The 19,576-nt window shown below is 40.7% G+C and overlaps 1 protein-coding gene across 1 annotated transcript; it reads right to left on the reverse strand.

Moving 5' to 3' along the window:
• Positions 1 to 31: 31 nt before the first annotated feature.
• Positions 32 to 14,458, reverse strand: LOC137071785 (annexin A1-like). Its single transcript, XM_067439983.1, has 13 exons — positions 14,360 to 14,458; positions 14,145 to 14,226; positions 13,897 to 14,005; positions 11,335 to 11,429; positions 10,233 to 10,346; positions 9,592 to 9,682; positions 9,435 to 9,514; positions 9,287 to 9,343; positions 2,495 to 2,588; positions 2,299 to 2,394; positions 1,925 to 1,983; positions 773 to 895; positions 32 to 499 (listed from the first exon to the last, which is right to left on the reverse strand). The coding sequence occupies exons 1-12, from the start codon at positions 14,413 to 14,415 to the stop codon at positions 818 to 820; spliced, it is 1,011 nt and encodes a 336-aa protein (XP_067296084.1). The 5' UTR covers positions 14,416 to 14,458; the 3' UTR covers positions 32 to 499; positions 773 to 817.
• Between the last annotated feature and the right edge of the window lie 5,118 nt (positions 14,459 to 19,576).

Genomic DNA, 19,576 nt, shown 5'->3' on the forward strand with positions numbered 1-19,576 from the left:
AAGATATTGCATAGGATAGTGCAGATGAGAGTTTATTAGTTGTATCAACTTAAGGAATTTGTCTCTTTAATTATGACAATAGACACACAGATAAGGTCAAACAAGCTCCAGCCCTGAGTTATTATTGTGTAACATAATGACACCAATATGTTCATCCCAATGTAAAATATTACCAGGATTTATAAAGTGATTTATTACAATAAAATAATATAGAGTTGACACTTAATTGTGATAAACTGTTGAATTACTACTGGGAAAATATGCCAAGTTGTAGATATAAATATTATATTGTAAATTCCCACTAACATTTACAGTGTGCACAACTGACATTCATTTAATATTCAAATGTAACACTTTTCATGAGCCAACTATGGGGAAATTAACTGGTGCCGATGTGGAGCATGTAATGAATTTTCACATAATCTAGACATTTAAGAGATGATTATTGAGTTCCACAGAGAGTCAGCAGAATCTTCTCATAATCTCCGCTGTTTTCCTTCTGTAAAACCAGAAAAAAAGATTTAAATATTCAAATTGGACAGCTACTGTATTTATAGGACAGTATGATGAAACAAAGCAATATACAGTACAGTACAATGAAAAAAAAAAAAATGTAGAAAGGGAGTTGACTGAAATCATTGGGAGGTGATTAAACTGAAAAGGGACCATTTCTTTCCAGAGTATATGTGATTAAGAAAATATTTGGGCTTATTTTTTGATTTCATGTTGACTTTAAGCTATATGGGTAGTGCTTAAAATAATGGCGACTTACCAAAATGTCCTCCTGAAGGGTATTGCCATACATTCGCTTGTATTCTTAAATGATTTTTAGAAGGTCAATTTCTGAACGGCTCACAATGATTCTAGTCAGTGTGTCAGTGTTGGTTCCCAACCCCTAGAAATACAAAATGATTTCAAGGGTCATGAAATGGAAGATCAAAATGTCCTTGATTTTTTACACACATAAGTGGTTACTCTAAAATAAATACTTTTTACAACTCAAAGATAAATCTCCAGTTTTAAAATGCTTTTCCCCCCACCCTTTCTGAAACACCAGTGTCGATACAATTACAACATCACGATTTTCATCTACATGCACATTAATATGTGTATGTAAATCAAGGGCCTTGTTTACACCTGGTACTAAGATGCATTTGTTTGATCGGATCTAAGTATACAAAGAAGGCACATTCCTATTTACACCTGATGTTTTAATCCATCTCCTTTGTCCACTTTCTACCATTTCTGTCCTGATTTCTTCAAGGAGAGGGTCTGCGGGTGGGTAAATGTATGGGCTTTTTCAGGTCCAAGCACACTCAATTTACATATGAAAGAGAATGGAGACCGGAAAAACACAGCTGCAAGACCTCACCGAACATTATGAGTGCATGTTAGAAATCAAGAATGGTGGGCGAACATTGTGCTTGGTATGTTTTTCCATCTTTAAACCAAACTTGGGTCTTCAGTTGACAAAGTTTAAATCCCGTTTGGCCATTTCCCATGATGTTTACGCATTAGGTCAGAAGGTGACAAGCTCAACATTTTTTAGACCCTGTTTACACCTGTATTTAGTGTCGTGATCCAAACTAAGGAGGTTTGCTCATGTCTCTCCATCAAGTTCAAGAGTAATAGAGCTGTGAGATTTCAAGAAAGATCATACAAAGATGTTATATCCTTGAATGTGGACATTATTATTTTTTGTGGCAAAAAACTTTGCTTACGTCATAAACTAACCTCCAGAAACAAGATAAATAAAGATCTGAAAATGCATTTGATTATATTTCATATGAAATACATACAAATTCATATGAAAATACTTCAGTAAATAAAGGCTGAGGATATCAAAAACACGTGCAGCACTCAAAGTAGCAGTAAGTACACGGATGTACTGGAATACGTTCCATGAATTCCTTTGAAACTTTACCTTCATAGCCAGATGGAGCTTTTCTGCAAACAAGGCAGGTTTGTTCCAAGCAGACTTCACTAAACATGAAAAAAAGAAGAAAAAAAAGAATGTTGAGAGGTTTGTATGTTTGTAAGAGGCTGTTATGTGTTCACAAACTGAAGATGTGATTTCATACTGCTTCATTTAGTTTCTATTGTATCTTTGTACCTATCTTTGTGTGATAAAGTTTTGTGTGATAGTGTCTGCTGTCGGGACCAACCCTCAACATGCAGAGCTGGAAAAACAAGCTTCCTTGTTTTTTTCGTCTTTCGATCAATGAAGCATTTAACATGAATGTCTTGCTCACACCCACATACATTCACACAACCTAAAATGAGCACTTATTTCCTTACCCAGAGTCATCAGACAGTCTTCAATGTTTCCGTGGAGCTCACTCTCCAGAGCTTTGGCTAAACCCTGCTTGCTGTATTGGCCGTAATACTTGAAAACTGCAAAAACATATTAAATGACACTATTAGGGCCTAAAAAAACAAGTCAGTGATCATAAATGTTACATTTATATTCTATCCTAAATGTTCCTTAACTTACTTTTGCACAGCTGAGATTCACTCCTGGATGTGAGGACATTAATCAAGACAGAGCAAACAGTGCCCACCCGATTCTCTCCTGCATCAAACAGAGCCTGAGAAAACAATATTCCAAAGTCAGAGACAGTGAGTGTGGTTTCATGCAGATTAATATACTGGTGTTTACATGACCAATTCATACTTTCGGGTTATTACAACTTACAATGCTAACATCTACGTCCTATTTTACAGTATGTGTAAAGCCCAGTACAGTACATTGTATTTTACAGTATATTATAAAGCCCACTTTCGTGAAGAACTTATGTTTCCTGTCCACTGAACAAGAAAACCAACAAGGCACCACACACACAATGTTCACTAGGCCAACTGAGCAACTTCAACAAAGAGCTTGACATGTTGCCTTTGAAAGGTACAGTAAGTCATCATGCTATCCATCTTCTCTGAAGTGTGCATCACATGATCTCGATTTTGCTAAGGCGAATCCATCAAAGCTTCCATTAACTAACCACTGGGGTGCCTCAGGTTTCAGCGTTTGCCCCCCTCCTCTTCTCAATATGCACAATCTCACTGAGCTCAAATATAAAGGCACGCATTTCATATCACTGCTACAGTACACGCTGGCCATGCCTGAAAACGCATAGCAGTGTTGTGCAGCTTTTGTATCTCACCTTCCACTCAGACATCTGGGCCTTAAGCTAAACTTTGCTAAGACAGAACTCTCTCAACTGTAATCTATCAGTTGAGCACAACATAACTGTACAGCTAGGCTCAACAATGATCAGCCAAGAACTGTGTGGTCATAGATGAAACAATTAAATTAGTGAAACCTCATTGCCCACATTTCAACAACCTCCCGTTTATTAAGATTCCAATTTTATCAGAAAACGTCTCGGGTTCTCGGGTTATGTATATAACCCTTGTTCCCTGAGAGGGAACGAGATACTGCGTCGTCGAGTGACGACACTCTGGGGAACGCCCTCGGCATGACATCTCTGAAGTATGAATGAAATCTGCCACCAATCTGATCGGTGCTATGTCATGACATAGTAAGTGACGGCATACGCAGAAGCTATAAGAAGGCGCCATCACATACAGCCTTTGCGATGAAGCGGGTGCTCTTCGTGAAGGTTTGGCGACGAGATGCAGTGTCTCGTTCCCTCTCAGGGAACAAGGGTTATATACATAACCCGAGACATTCCCTTTATCGAGGCACACTTAAGACGCGAGCACCCTAGCACCCAGCGTAGCCGGGAGATCCAGCTTATAGAATCTAATGAAGGTGTGAGGGTTAGCCCAACCCGCTGCTTTACAAATCTCAAAAAGCGAAGATCCCGAAAGGAGGGCCACCGAGGAGGCCAAGCCCCTCGTAGAGTGAGCCCTCACGGCCATGGGTGAAGGCAAATTGCGCACCCGATAAGCCGTGGCTATCGCCTGGACGATCCAGTTACTGATCGCCTGTTTCGCCGCAGGCAACCCTTTCTTGGGAGGGCCAAAACACACCAACAGCTGGTCCGATTTCCTCCATTGTGCTGACCTCTCAACATAAACTCTCAGAGCCCTGACCGGGCAGAGCAGGTGCAGCCTAGCTTCCTCTGCCGTTGTGTGAAGCGGATGATAAAAAGCCTGAAGAAACATTGACCTCATCCCCACAGATGGAACTTTGGGCACGTAGCCCGGTCTGGGGTGTAAGATAGCTTACCCAAACCCGGGTCGGCCACCGGGGTGCTACTAGGAGAAGGCTGATGCCCTCCCGGCAGACATGCTCTAGAACTCCCGGGAGCAGAACATTTGGGGGAAAGGCCACGTCTGAGTCATGGAATCCATTTCTTGATGGGGTCATTTCTTGAGACGCCAATCAGGTCCTCTTCCACTGGGCCAAACCTCTCGCACATGGCCTCCACCACCTCGGGATGGAGTCGCCACTCCCCGGGCCTCAGCCCCTGCCTCGACAGGACGTCTGCTCCCTGGTTCTGGTCCCCTGGGGCGTACATCGCTCTGAGAGACGACAGTTTCCCCTGGGAACACAGGAGGATCTGATGTGCCAACCTGCATAGTGGGCGCAACCTCAGACCCCCCTGATGATTCAGGTACGATACCACAGACATATTGTCGGACCGTATCAGGACATGGTGGCCGTGGAGGTCCGGGAGAAAGCTCCTCAGAGCTTTGTAAACCGTCAACATTTCCAGGCAATTGATGTGCCAGAAAGAATGCTGGGGCCCCCACGGACCTCTCGCAAACCGGCCTTCCATGACTGCGCCCCAGCCCGTGAGAGAGGCGTCTGTTGAAAGGATCTTTGATGCTCCTAACACTGGCCCTTGGGACAGGAACCTGGGATTTTTCCATATGACGAGTGAATGAAGGCATTTGCACATTATCCTGATCATACGGAAAGGTTTTCCCCTTGAGGAGAACCCCCTGGTCCCCAGCCATCACTGGAGGGGCTTCATGTATAGCAGGCCGAACGGAATCACGTTGGATGCTGCTGCCATGAGGCCTAGCAGTCTCTGCAACTGCTTCACAGTGCGGCTGTGGCCTAGCTTCATGGCTGAGACCTCCGCCCGTATAGTCTCGACCCGAGCGGAGGACATGCATGCCTGCATCGTAGTCGAGTCCCATACTACTCCCAGGAACGTTGTCCTCTGGGAGGGCGTTAACACACTCTTGTTCGTGTTTAGTCTCAGCCCCAAGCACCTGAGATGAGACAAAACGACATCTCGATGCCGAATTGCCATCTCTCGCGACTGGGCCAATATGAGCCAGTCATTGATGTAATTGAGTACACGGATGCCCTGGAGCCTCATTGGGGCCAGAGCTGCATCCATACACTTGGTGAAGGTACGAGGGGAAAGAGCTAGGCCAAAAGGAAGAACCCGATACTGGTACGCTTCGCCCCCGAAAGCGAACCTCAGGAACTTTCTGTGGGCAGGGAGGATGGAGACATGAAAATACGCGTCCTTCAGATCTATCGTGATGAACCAGTCCTCGAACTGGATCTGAGTCACTATAGCTTGAATGGTGAGCATCTTGAACCTGAATCTCCTCAGAGACTGGTTCAAGTACCTCAGATCTAATATTGGACGCAAGCCCCCACCCTTCTTGGGAACAATTAAGTACCGGCTGTAAAGCCCCGACTCCCTGTCTGGCGGAGGAATGCGTTCTATAGCCTGCTTGACCAGTAGGAAGCGTACTTCCTGTTCCATAACCTGCCTCTGGGCCGGGGGGACCACGGTCCAGACCACACCGCTGAATTTCGGTGGTGGAACCCTGAACTGCAGTCTGTACACCCTTCCCACTGTACGCAGGACCCAAGCAGAGATATTCAGGAGGCATGACCATGCACCGATATATTCTACTAGGGGAACCAGCCTCTCGGCTGCAGCGGCGTACGTACGCGGGAAACCGATGAGGCCCGAAGCGTTGTTAATGGCGGGAGCACAACATCGATTTCCCCAGAGCTGCGGGTTCGGAATGACCTCTGTCATCCGCCCTCGGAGGGCCAGCTCTGAACGGTCCAGCTGCAGCTAGGACCGTTTGCCAGAAGCCTTCTTCGCCTGAAGGACGTCTCTTAAATCGCCCTTCGGCTTAGAAGCCTTCTGGCGAGAACGGCATCTCCTCTGCCAAGCTCCCTCAGGAGGGGCGCAGGAGGCGACACTCTCTTTTTGCGCCTGCTGATAGGTGGGCGCTGGCGGATGGCCGGGACTGGCCACCCGAGGCCTCCCTGCTGGTATCAGAAGGCCCCGAGCGGCAAGGGAGGTCCTGGCGAAAAGCCGCCGACTGCTTCCTCACCTCCTGGAATCTCTCGATGACACTATTGACTGCGTCGCCGAAGAGACCTGCAGGGGCTATCGGGGAATCTAGGAGGAAGGATTTTTCCTTGTCCTTTATCCCTAATAGGTTAAACAAGAGACAAGTCGGTGGCTTTTCTAAGCTCAGTAATGTCATCCGGGGATGGACCCTCTCCCTCATCGAGCTCCTTTAAGAGCTCTGCTTGGTAGGCCTGCAGTACCGCCATGGTGTTCCAAAGCAAAACAAGTATTTTTCAAGCCAAAATAAAATTGTAAAGAGTAAAAGTACAAGTATTCAGCTGAACAAAGTATAAATACCTCAAACCAATACTTAAAGGGTGATGAATTGAGAAATAAACTTTCCCTTGAGCTTTTGATATATAAAAGGTCATGATAATATAAGATTATCCTGTAAGTTTTTAGAGCTGAAAATGTCCTTTTCAGTAAAAGGAAAGCTTTTATAGACACAAGATATTGAGCTATTCCTGGTTGTGGAAATAGTAATAAAATACTGCTAAGACAAACTAATTTGTCCTTATTATGTAAATGTATTATACATATATACTACATATGAATTGATACTAAATTAAGCCCCCCCCAAAAAAAAATAAAATAATAAAAAAAAAAAAATTCTCAACCTGAACATAAAAATTGGCAACCCTGCATACCTTTACCACGCTGGACTCAGACTTGTATGGGCCAGGGCTAACAAAGCTACCAAAACGGAAGCTCATCAGCAGGCCAATGAATCTCGTAATATTCCTTTCTTGTTCTGCTATTCTCTCTCTCTTGACGTGACATTTGAAGGGCACGCTCGCACGTATGTATATGTGTGTGCGCGGTTTGCGCTTATATTGAACGATCGTGCGGGCTATGTAATACAAAAATTATAGTCCAATAGGTCTCGCGGCCTGAAGCTGGAGTGGACTCACGGGCTGGAGCTGGAGCGGGCTTGTGTGCTCGAGCTGGAGCGGGCTCGTGGCCTGGAGCTGGAGCGGGCTCGTGGCCTGGAGCTGGAGTGGGCTCGTGGGCTCGAGCTGGAGCTGGAGCGGGCTCATGGGCTGGAGCTGGAGTAGGCTAGTGGGCTGGAGCTGGAGCGGGCTCGTGGGCTGGAGCTGGAGTAGCCTCGTGGCCTGGAGCGGGCTCGTGGGCTGGAGCTGGAGTAGGCTCGTGGCCTGGAGCTGGAGCGGGCTCGTGGGCTGGAGCTGGAGTGGGCTCATGGCCTAGAGCTCTAGCGGGCTCGTGGCCTGGAGCTCTAGCGGGCTCGTGGGCTGGAGCTGGAGTGGGCTCATGGCCTTGAGCTCTAGCGGGCTCGTGGCCTGGGGCTGGAGCGGGCTCGTGGCCTAGAGCTGGAGTGGGCTCGTGGCCTGGAGCTGGAGCGGGCTTGTGGGCTGGAGCTGGATTCACCAGTGTAGAGGGTACTGCGGGACAGTGGAGCTCCTCGTCCACCATTCCCACAATAAATGAGGATCCACTCAACAACAGGGCATGATCTATATTCTGGGCCAGATTCCACAGCACTGTGCTTTCCGGCATCAGATAAATTAAAAGAGTCAATAAGTCCATTAAGGAATATGCCCTTTAGGGCAGCATCATTAAACTCCACCAAGTGACAGAGACCACAAAACTCCTGTACAAAGTCTTCAATGGATCAGTGGCTTTGGCGAAGACATAGGAGGCAAAATGTAATGGATCCACTGAGAAGCAAGTTGTGAGAACCCAAGTGCAGTCTTTATTTCAAAATCCAAAGCAATAAACTAAAGACTTTACTCAAACAGACTTGACTTGAACAGACTAGTCTCAGACTCACCAAAAGTGGTTACACATTCAATAACAGACAAAGAGACATTGCAAACATGAGGGCTTAAATACACAAAGACTGAGGACTAGACAAGACACACCTGTGAACAACGATCAACCAATGACAACATGACACAACAGAACACAAGGGAGCACATGAACATGAAACATAAACCAACATCAAAACACCCTGTGACAGCTTAGGCGTCCTTGGTTAAAATAGCAATTTTCTCACAATTTACAAATAGTTGGAAACATTAGTACTCAACTGAACAAAATATATAACACTGCTCAAGTGGTTTTTGGATATTTTACTGCAAAAAATATTACATAGTGCATATTTAAATTTTCTTCTCAGTTCCATGCAATTTTAAGCTTTTCCCGGTTCATTCCATGTTTTATAGGCAACCTCTGTCATGTGATAATAATTTAGATATCTGTCATTGAGACAACGGTACGCTGACATTTCAGTGATTAATAATATATCAACTAACTTAACCATTTACTAAAGATCTGTTTGATTATTTTAGGATATGCTATTTTTTAAAGATAACGACAGATTTGTAAATCGTAAATTTAATCAATCAATCAACTTTATTTATATAGCGCTTTTAATCATATTACTTAATAATTTATGAACATATAGTCATGATTTGTAAATGATGAGTTTATCATTATCTAATCATTTGTAAATAATTTATAACTAAATCTACAAAACACAAAAAGGTAACAATTAATTAACATTTATGAAATGCTTAGTCATGTTTTGTAAATTATTAGTTCATCATTAACTAATCAATTGTAAATTACTTATAACTGAATCTACAAAACATGCATAAAATAATTAACATATCACTTATTAATCATTTATAAATGCATAGTCATGTTTCATAAATGATTAGTTAATGACTTGTAATGGAATTTACAAAACAAACAAAATGTTAGCATATCACTTGATAATTATGAATGTTTTGTAAATAATTAGTTCATCATTAACAAACCACTTATAAATGATTTACAACTGAACGTTATTATAAAGTGTTACCGTATTTGGAAAAATATTATGGGATACTACCAACCAATTCCAATTAAGAACAGGTTAAATAGAAATGATTTAGACCCAGACAAATCAGCTTATTTAAATAAATCAAATTATGTGTAATTATTATATTGTTACACTATTACAGTGAAATCAGCTACAGTACCTTTGCATCACTCTTTGCAAGCCCATCATCAATGTTACTGTCTTCATTCCTGGTAGCCTGAAGTCATGAGATATTCATTTAGCACACATAACAGATTTAGCTTTCTTATCTTGTAACATAAATACACTAAACAGCTTTATTTTTGTACCTTGCAAAGAGCAACCAGGGCAGTTTCAAGATGTCCACTAACTTCACTTTTAATCTCTTCCTCCAGCATCTTTCCATAGACTGTACAAGAAAGAGTGTTAACAGCTACACATCTACATTCATGTAGTACTTGCATGTATTTGGATCTGTGTTGTTACCTTCTTTAAAAGAACTTTTCATCGCTGTGATCTCCTTGTTTGATCTAGTCCCTAGAATTTCAATTAAGACAGCCTCATTCGTCCCAAGACCCTGATTAGCAGTTAAAATTTTAATATAAAAAATATGGGATAGTAAAAATATTGAAATATATTAAGAGACAATGTTAAAATAGTTTTACATTGTAAATGTTTTATTTATTTATTTTTATTAAAGGGATACTTAACCGCTTTTTCATATTAAACTATGTTATTCCCACTCAAAATAAAACGTGGTGCTTTTCTAAGCGGGTTAAAAAGGATAACTATAATGTGTTGTATTTTATGTATTTTGTGTCACCATACTTGATCGTTCAACTATTCGTGTAACTGTATTTAAATAGGGAAAATGTGGAGGTGTTTGGTCGCTTCTAACTTTATCTCTGTTTGGTACCATAGTGAATGAACTGGGCTTAGTGGGCTAAGCTAAATGCTATCAGATCATCACTGCCCGACAGAGAGATTAAGTGCATGCACTGAGACGAGAGAAGTATATCAACTCGTCTTAGTTAAGGGAATAACATAGTTTAATATGAAAAAGTAATATGGTGAAGCATCCCTTTAAGTACAGAATTATTGAAGAATCAAAATATAACATTGTATACCTTCATGGCTTTTTTCATTTCAAAAGCATCATACTCAGGCGGTGTCATCAGCAAAGCAAGGACCGCCTCCTCAAAATGTGACTTCAGAGCTTTTTTCAGTGCATCTGCCAGAGGCTGAAGCATAAAAATACAGAAAAATTGTTATTTATTTTCTTTTACAGTCTAAAGACCAAGGTAAATTATTAAAGACCTTTAGACCAAGGCACTCAAAATATATTTTAAGTGTTACATTTGATCCTATTTGAGCCGTTTTCATCAACAAGTATTAAAGTATTATAAAGTAAGTATTATATCCACTCAAATAAATAAATAAATAAATAAATAAATAAATAAATAAATAAATAAATAAATAAATAAATAAATAAATAAATAAATAAATAAATAAATAAATAAATAAATAAATAAATAAATAAATAAATAAATAAATAAATTTGTTGAGCTGTAAACTTTTTTAAATAAAATGCAAAAAACTGAAATAAGAATAAAATCGCCTATAGCTTTAACATGAACTGCTTTCTTTAAACAGTCCAATAATTTGACAAAGTCGTGAGTCTAGTCTCTTTAGATTCCTTGGGTCATACAAAGTACAGCTATGTGAAACACAGAGTACAACAATACTCAGTGTCCCAAGGCCAGACATACTGTCTGTCAGCCTAATTATTGTTTATAAAATGCTGTATTTTACAAATGCTTTCATGCACTGAAAAAAATGACCTAGGAGTATACCAGAAAAGTTTGATGAAAGTGCCACCTGCTGGTAAAATGTTGTAAATGTTGTCTAAATCAGCTCACAATATTTAAAACCATTTGCATAAACATAAATCATGGATGAACATGAATCGGGTTTAGTACAGTGTATATGATGTTGCTGATGTGCTTGTAACTTGCTGAGTGTTGTATCTATTTCTATTCATTGAAATACTTGGAGAACTTGGAGAAACATCTGAATCAAAGTATATATTTCAATTACAAACAACTGAGAACTATGAATTGACAACCCTAGACCATTGCATTTTCTTCCATCCATTCCTCCAGTCTCACATTTATGTGCCAGACCATCTTTATACATACAAATGTAGTTTGAGGCTGTGAATATGCTTACTTTTCCTGTACTCTGCTGATAGGCTGCTTTGATCTGTTGCCTCTGTGCATTGCTCCTCTTTGCTAGAACCTCCACAATGGTGGCTTCATCCACACCTTCGTGAGAGGACAGACCAAAATTAAAAATTAGTAACTTTTTCTACTTTGATTTGTGGGTTTAAATGGGCAATTGCAGAGTGCACAATATTCATGGTGCATAAGAAGTACAATTAAAATATACTAACATATTGCAACAAAGCTGTGTTTTGGGAGATATGCGTTTCAATCATGACAAAATATCTTTAGCATGTTAATGCATATGACAATGTATTTGGACTTGGTGGACTAGATCTATACGCACACTGTTGTCTGTTGCTTTATACTACTGCTGATGCTGCTGCTGTTGTTGTAGAGCAAGTATAGACATAATTTATATACAGTGGGTACGGAAAGTATACATACCCCTTGAAAATGTTCACTCTGTTATATTTCAGCCATTTGCTAAAATCATTTAAAGGGACACTTTAAAATGAAAATTCTGTCATCCTTTACTCACCCTCAAGTTGTTTCAAACCTGTATGAATTTCTTTCTTCAGCTGAACACAAGGGAAGATATTTTGAAGAATGTCAGAAACAAAGCAGCTAACTGGAGCCATTGACTTCCATAGTATTTTTTTTCCTACTATGGAAGTCAATGGCTCCAGTTAACTGTTTGGTTACTGACATTCTTCAAAATATGTTCCCTTGTGTTCAGCTGAAGAAAGAAATTCATAGAGGTTTGAAACAACAAAGTTTTCAGGTTTGAAACTTTGATGACAGAATTTACATTTTAAAGTAAACTATCCCTTGAAGTTCTTTTTTTTTTTCATTAATGTACACACAGCACCCCATATTGACAGAAAAAAACACAGAATTGTTGATATTTTTGCAGATTTATTAAAAAAAGACAAACTGAAATATCACATGGTCTTAAGTATTTAGACCGTTTTCACAGTATTTAGTGGAAGAACGCTTTTGATCTAATACAGCCATAGAGTATTTTTGGGAAAGATGCAAAAGCTTTTCACACCTGGATTTGGGGATGCTCTGCCATTCCTCCTTGCAGATTCTCTCCAGTTCTGTCAGGTTGGATGGTAAACGTTGGTGGACAGCCATTTTCAGGTCTCTCCAGATATGCTCAATTGGGTTTAAGTCAGGGCTCTGGCAGGGCCATTCAAGAACAGTCACAGAGTTGTTGTGAAGCCACTCCTTCGTTAATTTAGCTGTGTGCTTAGGGTCATTGTCTTGTTGGAAGGTGAACCTTTGGCCCAGTCTGAGGTCTTGAGCACTCTGGAGAAGGTTTTCGTCCAGAATTTCCCTGTACATGACCGCATTTATCTTTCCCTCAATTGCCATCACCATGTTTCACTGTTGGGACTGTACCAGAAAGGATATATTTTTCTCCACACATACCTCTTAGATTTAAGGCCAAAAAGTTATATCTTGGGCTCAACAGACCAGAAAATCTTATTTCTCACCATCTTAGAGTCCTTCAGGTGTTTTTTTTAGCAAATTCCATGTGGGCTTTCATGTGTCTTGCACCGAGGAGAGGCTTCCGTCAGGCCACTCTGCCATAAAACCCCAACTGGTTGAGGGCTGCAGTGATGGTTAACTTTCTACAACTTTCTCCCACCTCCTGACTTCATCTCTGGAGCTCAGCCAGAGTGATCTTTGGGTTCTTCTTTACCTCTCTCACCAAGGCTCTTCTCACTATAGGGTTCTGGTCGTCCCAAACGTCTTCCATTTAAGGACTATTATGCCACTGTGCTCTTAGGAACCTTAAGTGCAGCAGAATTTTTTTTGTAACCATGGCCAGATCTGCACCTTGGCACAATTCTGTCTCTGAGCTCTTCAGGCAGTTCCTTCGACCTCATGATTCTCATTTGCTCTGACATGCACTGTGAGCTTTAAGTCTTATATAGACAGGTGTCTGAATTCTTAGGACCATTTGATATTTCAGTTTTTCTTTTTTAATAAATCTGCAAAAATGTGAACAAGTCTGTATTTTTCTCTCAATATTGGGTGCTGTGTGTACAGTACATTAATGTGTGAACATAAATTATTTTAGCAAATGGATGCAATATAACAAAGAGTGGAAAATTTATATATAGTTCATATATATATAGTTCATATATATAGTTCATGTATTTATATATATATATAGTTCTTTTTGTCATGCAGCCTGTTTTGCTTTTCAACTATTTAGTTCTAGGAATACATTCAAAAAATGTTTTTCAGGTATTGCAGGGGTGTGTCCTCCACACCTTTTTTAAAAAACAAAAAAATGACTTGAATAAACATACATAACATATATCTAGCTGAAAATGAACATTTTTATTCCTTTGTCGAAGCATATATCCCAACAGCTGGTATCAGGGATTTTAGAGTATTTTTCATGTTTAACATATAATTTATTGTGAAACCTACACTGTAAAAAGAAATGTTTTTTAGAAATGGTATGTGTAATTTTCTGCCAGGACATTATCCATTAACATCATGGACCTTTAACCCTAAAACACACTGCAATGTGCAATTCAAAATGTACCTTTGGTCTCAATGGCTTTCTTCAAATTTTCAGCATCATCTTGGGCATTAAAGTTTGGATTAGCCTTGACTGTTCCAAAGTATGCCGTCTCTGTAGGACCTTTAAAACCCTGAGATAAAACATATAACAAGGCACTAAATTTCCGATCATGGACTGATTATTAATATAAGTAATGATGTTGAGGGGTATTTAAATGTGTGTCAGCTTGCCTGAACAAAACATTGGTCATGTATATGTTCTGTACTTACCTTGCTACTGTCATCATCACAAATTTTCTGGAGAAATCTCTTGAAGAAAGCCATCCTTTTAAATCCTTTGTACCACAACAAGCTAAAACATGCAAGGTTGCACTTATGAACAGTCATACTATTTTGTAAGTCATTGATTCAACGTCAAATGTTTTCAAAGAGCTTTGTTAAGTTCCTCAAGAGTGTAGTAAAACATATTTACAATGATATCTCACCTGTTCCCCTGTGAATTCTGTGAGAGCTGGACCGAAATGGATAATTTCAGGAACATAATCAGGGCTTTTATTCTTTTGGCTGAGTTAGACCAGGTTCTTCTGGTTCTACCTGTCTTTAGACAGTCTTTAATGTATTTACTGCACTCACCTAGGATTTGTGAAATGTATAAGATCAACCTTTTCATTTTCTACTCATTTATCTATATTATTCATGCACAATTATTGGTATACTACTCACTTTTAGTATCCCTCTGGGGTATTTGATTTATGGTTCACACTCAGGACCTTCGGGTTAAAAATGACCCGGAGGGCCTGATTAAGATTTTTTGTTGTTGTTGTAGAGTAAAATCAATGAAAAATATTTTTGTTCAATAATATTTCTTTTCATAATTCTTTTTTGCTGTTTTGAGGTAATTTTATGATTTATAATTAATATTTATGCAAAAATATGACCCATTTTTTCCCATTGAAAATAATAGATCTTTGTTCTAATAGATCTATGGGGGTCGTTTTTGAGTGTGGAGTGTGAATATTTTTTTACGACCACTTAGACTTTTAAAATCCTGTCCCCAGTTTTTTTTCAGGTGTTCATATACCATGTGCCCATAAAGTCACCAAGTTTCGGACCATTCCGATGAAGCTATGATTTAAAAAAATAAATAATTATAAAACACTTTATTTTAATTATAAAAGTTCCCCAACCTCTGGGGATTAATATATATATATATATATATATATATATATATATATATATATATATATATATATATATATATATATATATATATATATATATATATATATATATATATATTTCAATTTTATTGGTGCCATCTGGTGGACACATTGAGCATTTTTATCATGCAATAGCACATTTTTACCACTATAGTGGATTTGCTGTGTGTGTGTGTGTGTGTGTGTGTGTGTGACCTGGTAATCCCTACGTTATGGGGACAAAATGTCCCCACAAAGATGGCAATATCCGAAATCCTTGTCCTTGTGGGGACATTTTTAGGTCCCCATGAGGAAAACATCTTATAAATCACACAGAAGGAGATTTTCTGAGAAAGTAAAAATGCAGAATGTTTCCTGTGATGGGTAGGTTTAGGGGCAGGGGCAGTGTAGGGGGATAGGATGTCCTGTGTGTACAGTATGAAATCCATTACGCCTATGGAAAGTCCCCATAAAACATGGAAACACGACTGTGTGTGTGTGTGTGTGTGTGTGTGTGTGTGTGTGTGTGTGTGTGTGTGTGTGTGTGTTTTGTCTGTTTTGCACTCTAGATGTTTTAGAGATTCAACCCTCTTCAATGTTGAGTCCTTTTTTCTGCAACCTGTCTGATTTGTAGATTATATGCCCCAAAAAACTCTGTATTTTCATATTTTGGCCAATTTCCTATTAATTTCCTATGGGGGTCGTTTTTGAGTGTGGAGTGTGACTATTTTTTTACAACCACTTAGACTTTTAAAATCCTGTCCCCAGTTTTTTTTCAGGTGTTCATATACCATGTGCCCATAAAGTCACCAAGTTTCGGACCATTCCGATGAAGCTATGATTTAAAAAAAAATAATAATTATAAAACACTTTATTTTAATTATAAAAGTTCCCCAACCTCTGGGGATTATATATATATATATATATATATATATATATATATATATATATATATATATATATATATATATATATATATATATATATATATATATATATATATATTTTTTTTTTTTTTTTTGTAAAATCAGTAAAATATATATTTTTTCAATAATATTTTTGTCACATGTCTGTCTGTTGCCACCGTCATCCCTCATTAGTTTAGTCTAGTCCAGCTGTGTTTAATTATTCATCATCTGTATCACCTGTCCCCCTCGTTTTGCCCATCATCAGTGTGTGTATTTAGTTCCCCTGTTTTCACTCTGTCTCAGTCAGTCGACATCTCCATACATGTCCCTATGTCTATGTTTACCAGTGTGTGAGTATTCTATTAAAGTGTTATATATTAAATTCCTGTTCCTAGTTCTTCTTCGTGAGTTGTGATCACAACTGGAGCATGACAGATTGCTGGACCAACTAAAGTAAACAAATGGATATGACGTTTAGTGTTTGTAGGAGTTTATTTTTTCGTTTTCGTTTTCAGTATTTTGTTTTTCGTTTTCCCCCTGCGTGCACCATGGACCATCCAGCGGTCGAACTCATGTGCCTTGAGCAGGGAGAAAGCTCCCTCAAGAGACATTTACAACAATATTTGGATCTCGCCCATCAGACCACCTTCCCGGACTACTGCCTGTGCTCGTTCCTGTTTGTGGGTCTCAACACCGCCACACGAGCACAGTTGTCAGGGGATGGTCCTCGAGGGAGCTTTTCATCATATGTGGAGTGGGTGCTGGCATCCTGAAACTCACCGTTCACCATCATGGATGCCGCCAGCCCCACTCCTGATCCAGGACCCAGCCCAGTGCCACCTCTCTGCAAAGAATGGCAGGATGTGCCCACCTCAGACGGAAAGAAGACCTCAGTCTGACCAGGTGTGTGAGCAGACTGACCCTTCCATTGCTGAGGGAGTCCTCGTGGAGTTTGAGGGAATGGAGACAAGCCCCACCCACCCTCTCGCCACTGAGAGTGAGTACGGTTGGAACATCATGGACAGTTTGTGCTTGTGTGGAGAGATCCATTTCCTGTGCCCCCTCATCTCATCTGAATCTTCTTTATCAGTCTTGTTAAGCTCACCAATCCTCCCTCTCCCACCACCTTTCCACCTTTGCCATCTACAATCATTGTCCTGTCACTAGTCTCTGTGTTCTTCAGTCTCCTCTTCAGCCCTCAGCCAGTCCTACAGACCAGTCATCGCTTCCTCCCATCAGACCCTTAGCTTTACCTCAGCCTCCTCTCAGTGGCGTGGCTACCCCTCAGACCCACTGGGAGTCACTGATCCCTGGCTGTCTGGAGCCTGTGGCTCTGCCTCCAGTTTAAGAGTGCTTCGCTCCACCACGACCTGTCATCCTGGCTCCTACGCCCTCACTCCTTCCTCCCTCGGCTTCAGCAAGGACCATCGGCAATTCGGCATCGAAGGTCTCCCTCAGTACTTTGGCTCCATCTGCGTCGGACGTCGCCATGCCTACGCTGTGGACTTGCTGTTCGCTGCTCTCCGGCCCTCCCCCCCTTCAGCCTCAGCAAGCTCCACTGTCCCTCAGGCTTCGCCTCCACACTCCTCCTCGGTCCTCCCTGCTTCCACCTCTGGGGGTTGTAGCGGAGGCTCAGTCGCAGCTGCCGAGGTCTTCAGTCTCGCTCCAACCCATCCGCCCTCAGTCTATGCGGTTGGCTTCACCATCGCCATCGCCTCCAGTCATCCCCAAGGTGACGTCGTACATCACTCCATCTTGGCTCCTCCCTCCTGCGACGTTGCCTTGGGGCATCGTCCTGGCGGGGACCTGGATCCTCTTCTGGACGTCCCTGTTCAAGGCTATCCCATGGCTCCTCCCACCTTCCACTCCTCCCTGGACTGTTGTTCTTTGTTTTCTTCTGTCTGTGTGTTTTCACGCCCTCCTTCGGAGCCCCCGCCCTCCCGCCTCAGATGTTCCCATTATGGCAAAAGGACACGCCTACTCAGAGGGGGGCGTCTTGTCACATGTCTGTCTGTTGCCACCGTCATCCCTCATTAGTTTAGTCTAGTCCAGCTGTTTAATTATTCATCATCTGTATCACTTGTCCCCCTCGTTTTGCCCATCATCAGTGTATTTAGTTTCTGTTTTCACTCTGTCTTGGTCTGATGTCTTCATACACGTCTATGTTTACCAGTGTGTGTGAGTATTCTATTAAAGGGGGGGTGAAATGCTGTTTCATGCATACTGAGCTTTTTACACTGTTAAAGACTTGGATTCCCATCCTAAACACCCCCATCCTAACACCCCCATCCCAGACTTGGATTCCCATCCTAAACATAGACAAAGTTTCAAAAACTAATGCTGGGCGTTTGATGGAGTATTTCTGTGTCAAAAACACTTCTTCCAGTTTCTGACATGTTTCCGAGAGTTTTTTTCGAATATGGGTCCGCTTGACGTCGACAGAGCGGAAGGTCCTTGTATGGGCCGCACGGTCGTGCTTTGGAAACAGGCAGTGAGTAAAACTGCTTCAAATATCTGTGTTGTTGGCTATCGTCGCGTAAGTAAACATCAGTAAACAACACAATCGTGTATAACATTAGTTAATTTATCAATGGAGCATGCGATCTATGGTGTGTGTTTAAATAAATACATTTGTTCAGCTGACCACTATAGGTGTCAGTTTGCTTATTGTAAAACCACCCAAAAATAAACCTGTTTTCACAAAGCGTGTTTCGTCATTTAAATGCGGTTACTCATTCAAACAGTTACTCCATTGTTCTATGTATAAAGTTACACTAGTCTGACGTGCAAATCCATTTTGCTTGCTACTGCTAATGTTTAGTCGAATACAATAGTCCATAAACCAAATCATGTCCTCATAAACTGCGAGTAAACCCACACAAATGTTGACAGGCCACTAAATACAGTACATACCACAGAGACGGACGTCCTGCTGTTGTTGCTTCTCCTGTTCAATTTATTTCATCCTCCGGATCTGATTCTGGATCATATCTGTATTAGTTGAATCTGATTGATAGCCATGGTTTATTAAGGGTAACGTTTTCTTCTCCACGCTTGAGAACGTCACCGCTTTGTGCGCGCTCGTCATTCTTTAGCTCTGCCCACACGATACGCCTCCAGGCGCTCGGTTTTTTGCGGAAAGACTCAGTACAGCCTATATTTCTTTTATAAATATAATAAAACTAAAGACTTTCCGGAGATATGAAGGATGCAATACTACTCTATAGGTACTCAAAATTGACATGATATTGACTGAAACTGAGTGTTTCCTGAGTTAAAGTGTTATAAATTAAAGTCATGTTCTTCTTCGTCTTTGAGTTGTGATCACCGTTGGTGCGTGACAAGGTTTTTTTTTTTTTTTTTGATTATAATATATAATTCTCGAAGACTATTTTTGTCAATTGTTGTCAAATCTGTTTTGCACTCTTAATGTTTTAGATTCAACCCTTCACCGTTGAGTACTTTTTTTTCTGCATCCTGTCTGATTTGTAGATTGTATGCACAAACTCTATTTTCATATTTTTGGCCAATTTCCTATGGGGGTCATTTTTGACCGAAGGTCCTGAGTGTGACTTTTTTTTTTTTAACGACCACT

This window comes from Pseudorasbora parva, chromosome 3, assembly GCF_024679245.1.
Source record: "Pseudorasbora parva isolate DD20220531a chromosome 3, ASM2467924v1, whole genome shotgun sequence".
Classification (NCBI taxonomy): domain Eukaryota; kingdom Metazoa; phylum Chordata; class Actinopteri; order Cypriniformes; family Gobionidae; genus Pseudorasbora; species Pseudorasbora parva.

Bases quoted from the DNA above. Each gene is read 5' to 3' on its own strand.
- LOC137071785 (XM_067439983.1), bottom strand. From the start codon at position 14,415: ATGTTCCTGAAATTATCCATTTCGGTCCAGCTCTCACAGAATTCACAG. The intron at 11,430-13,896 runs GTACATTTTGAA...CCTCTCACGAAG, and splicing joins GAAAGCCATTGAGACCAAAG to GTGTGGATGAAGCCACCATT. The intron at 9,515-9,591 runs GTAACAACACAG...TTTCTTGTACAG, and splicing joins GAAAAGTTCTTTTAAAGAAG to TCTATGGAAAGATGCTGGAG.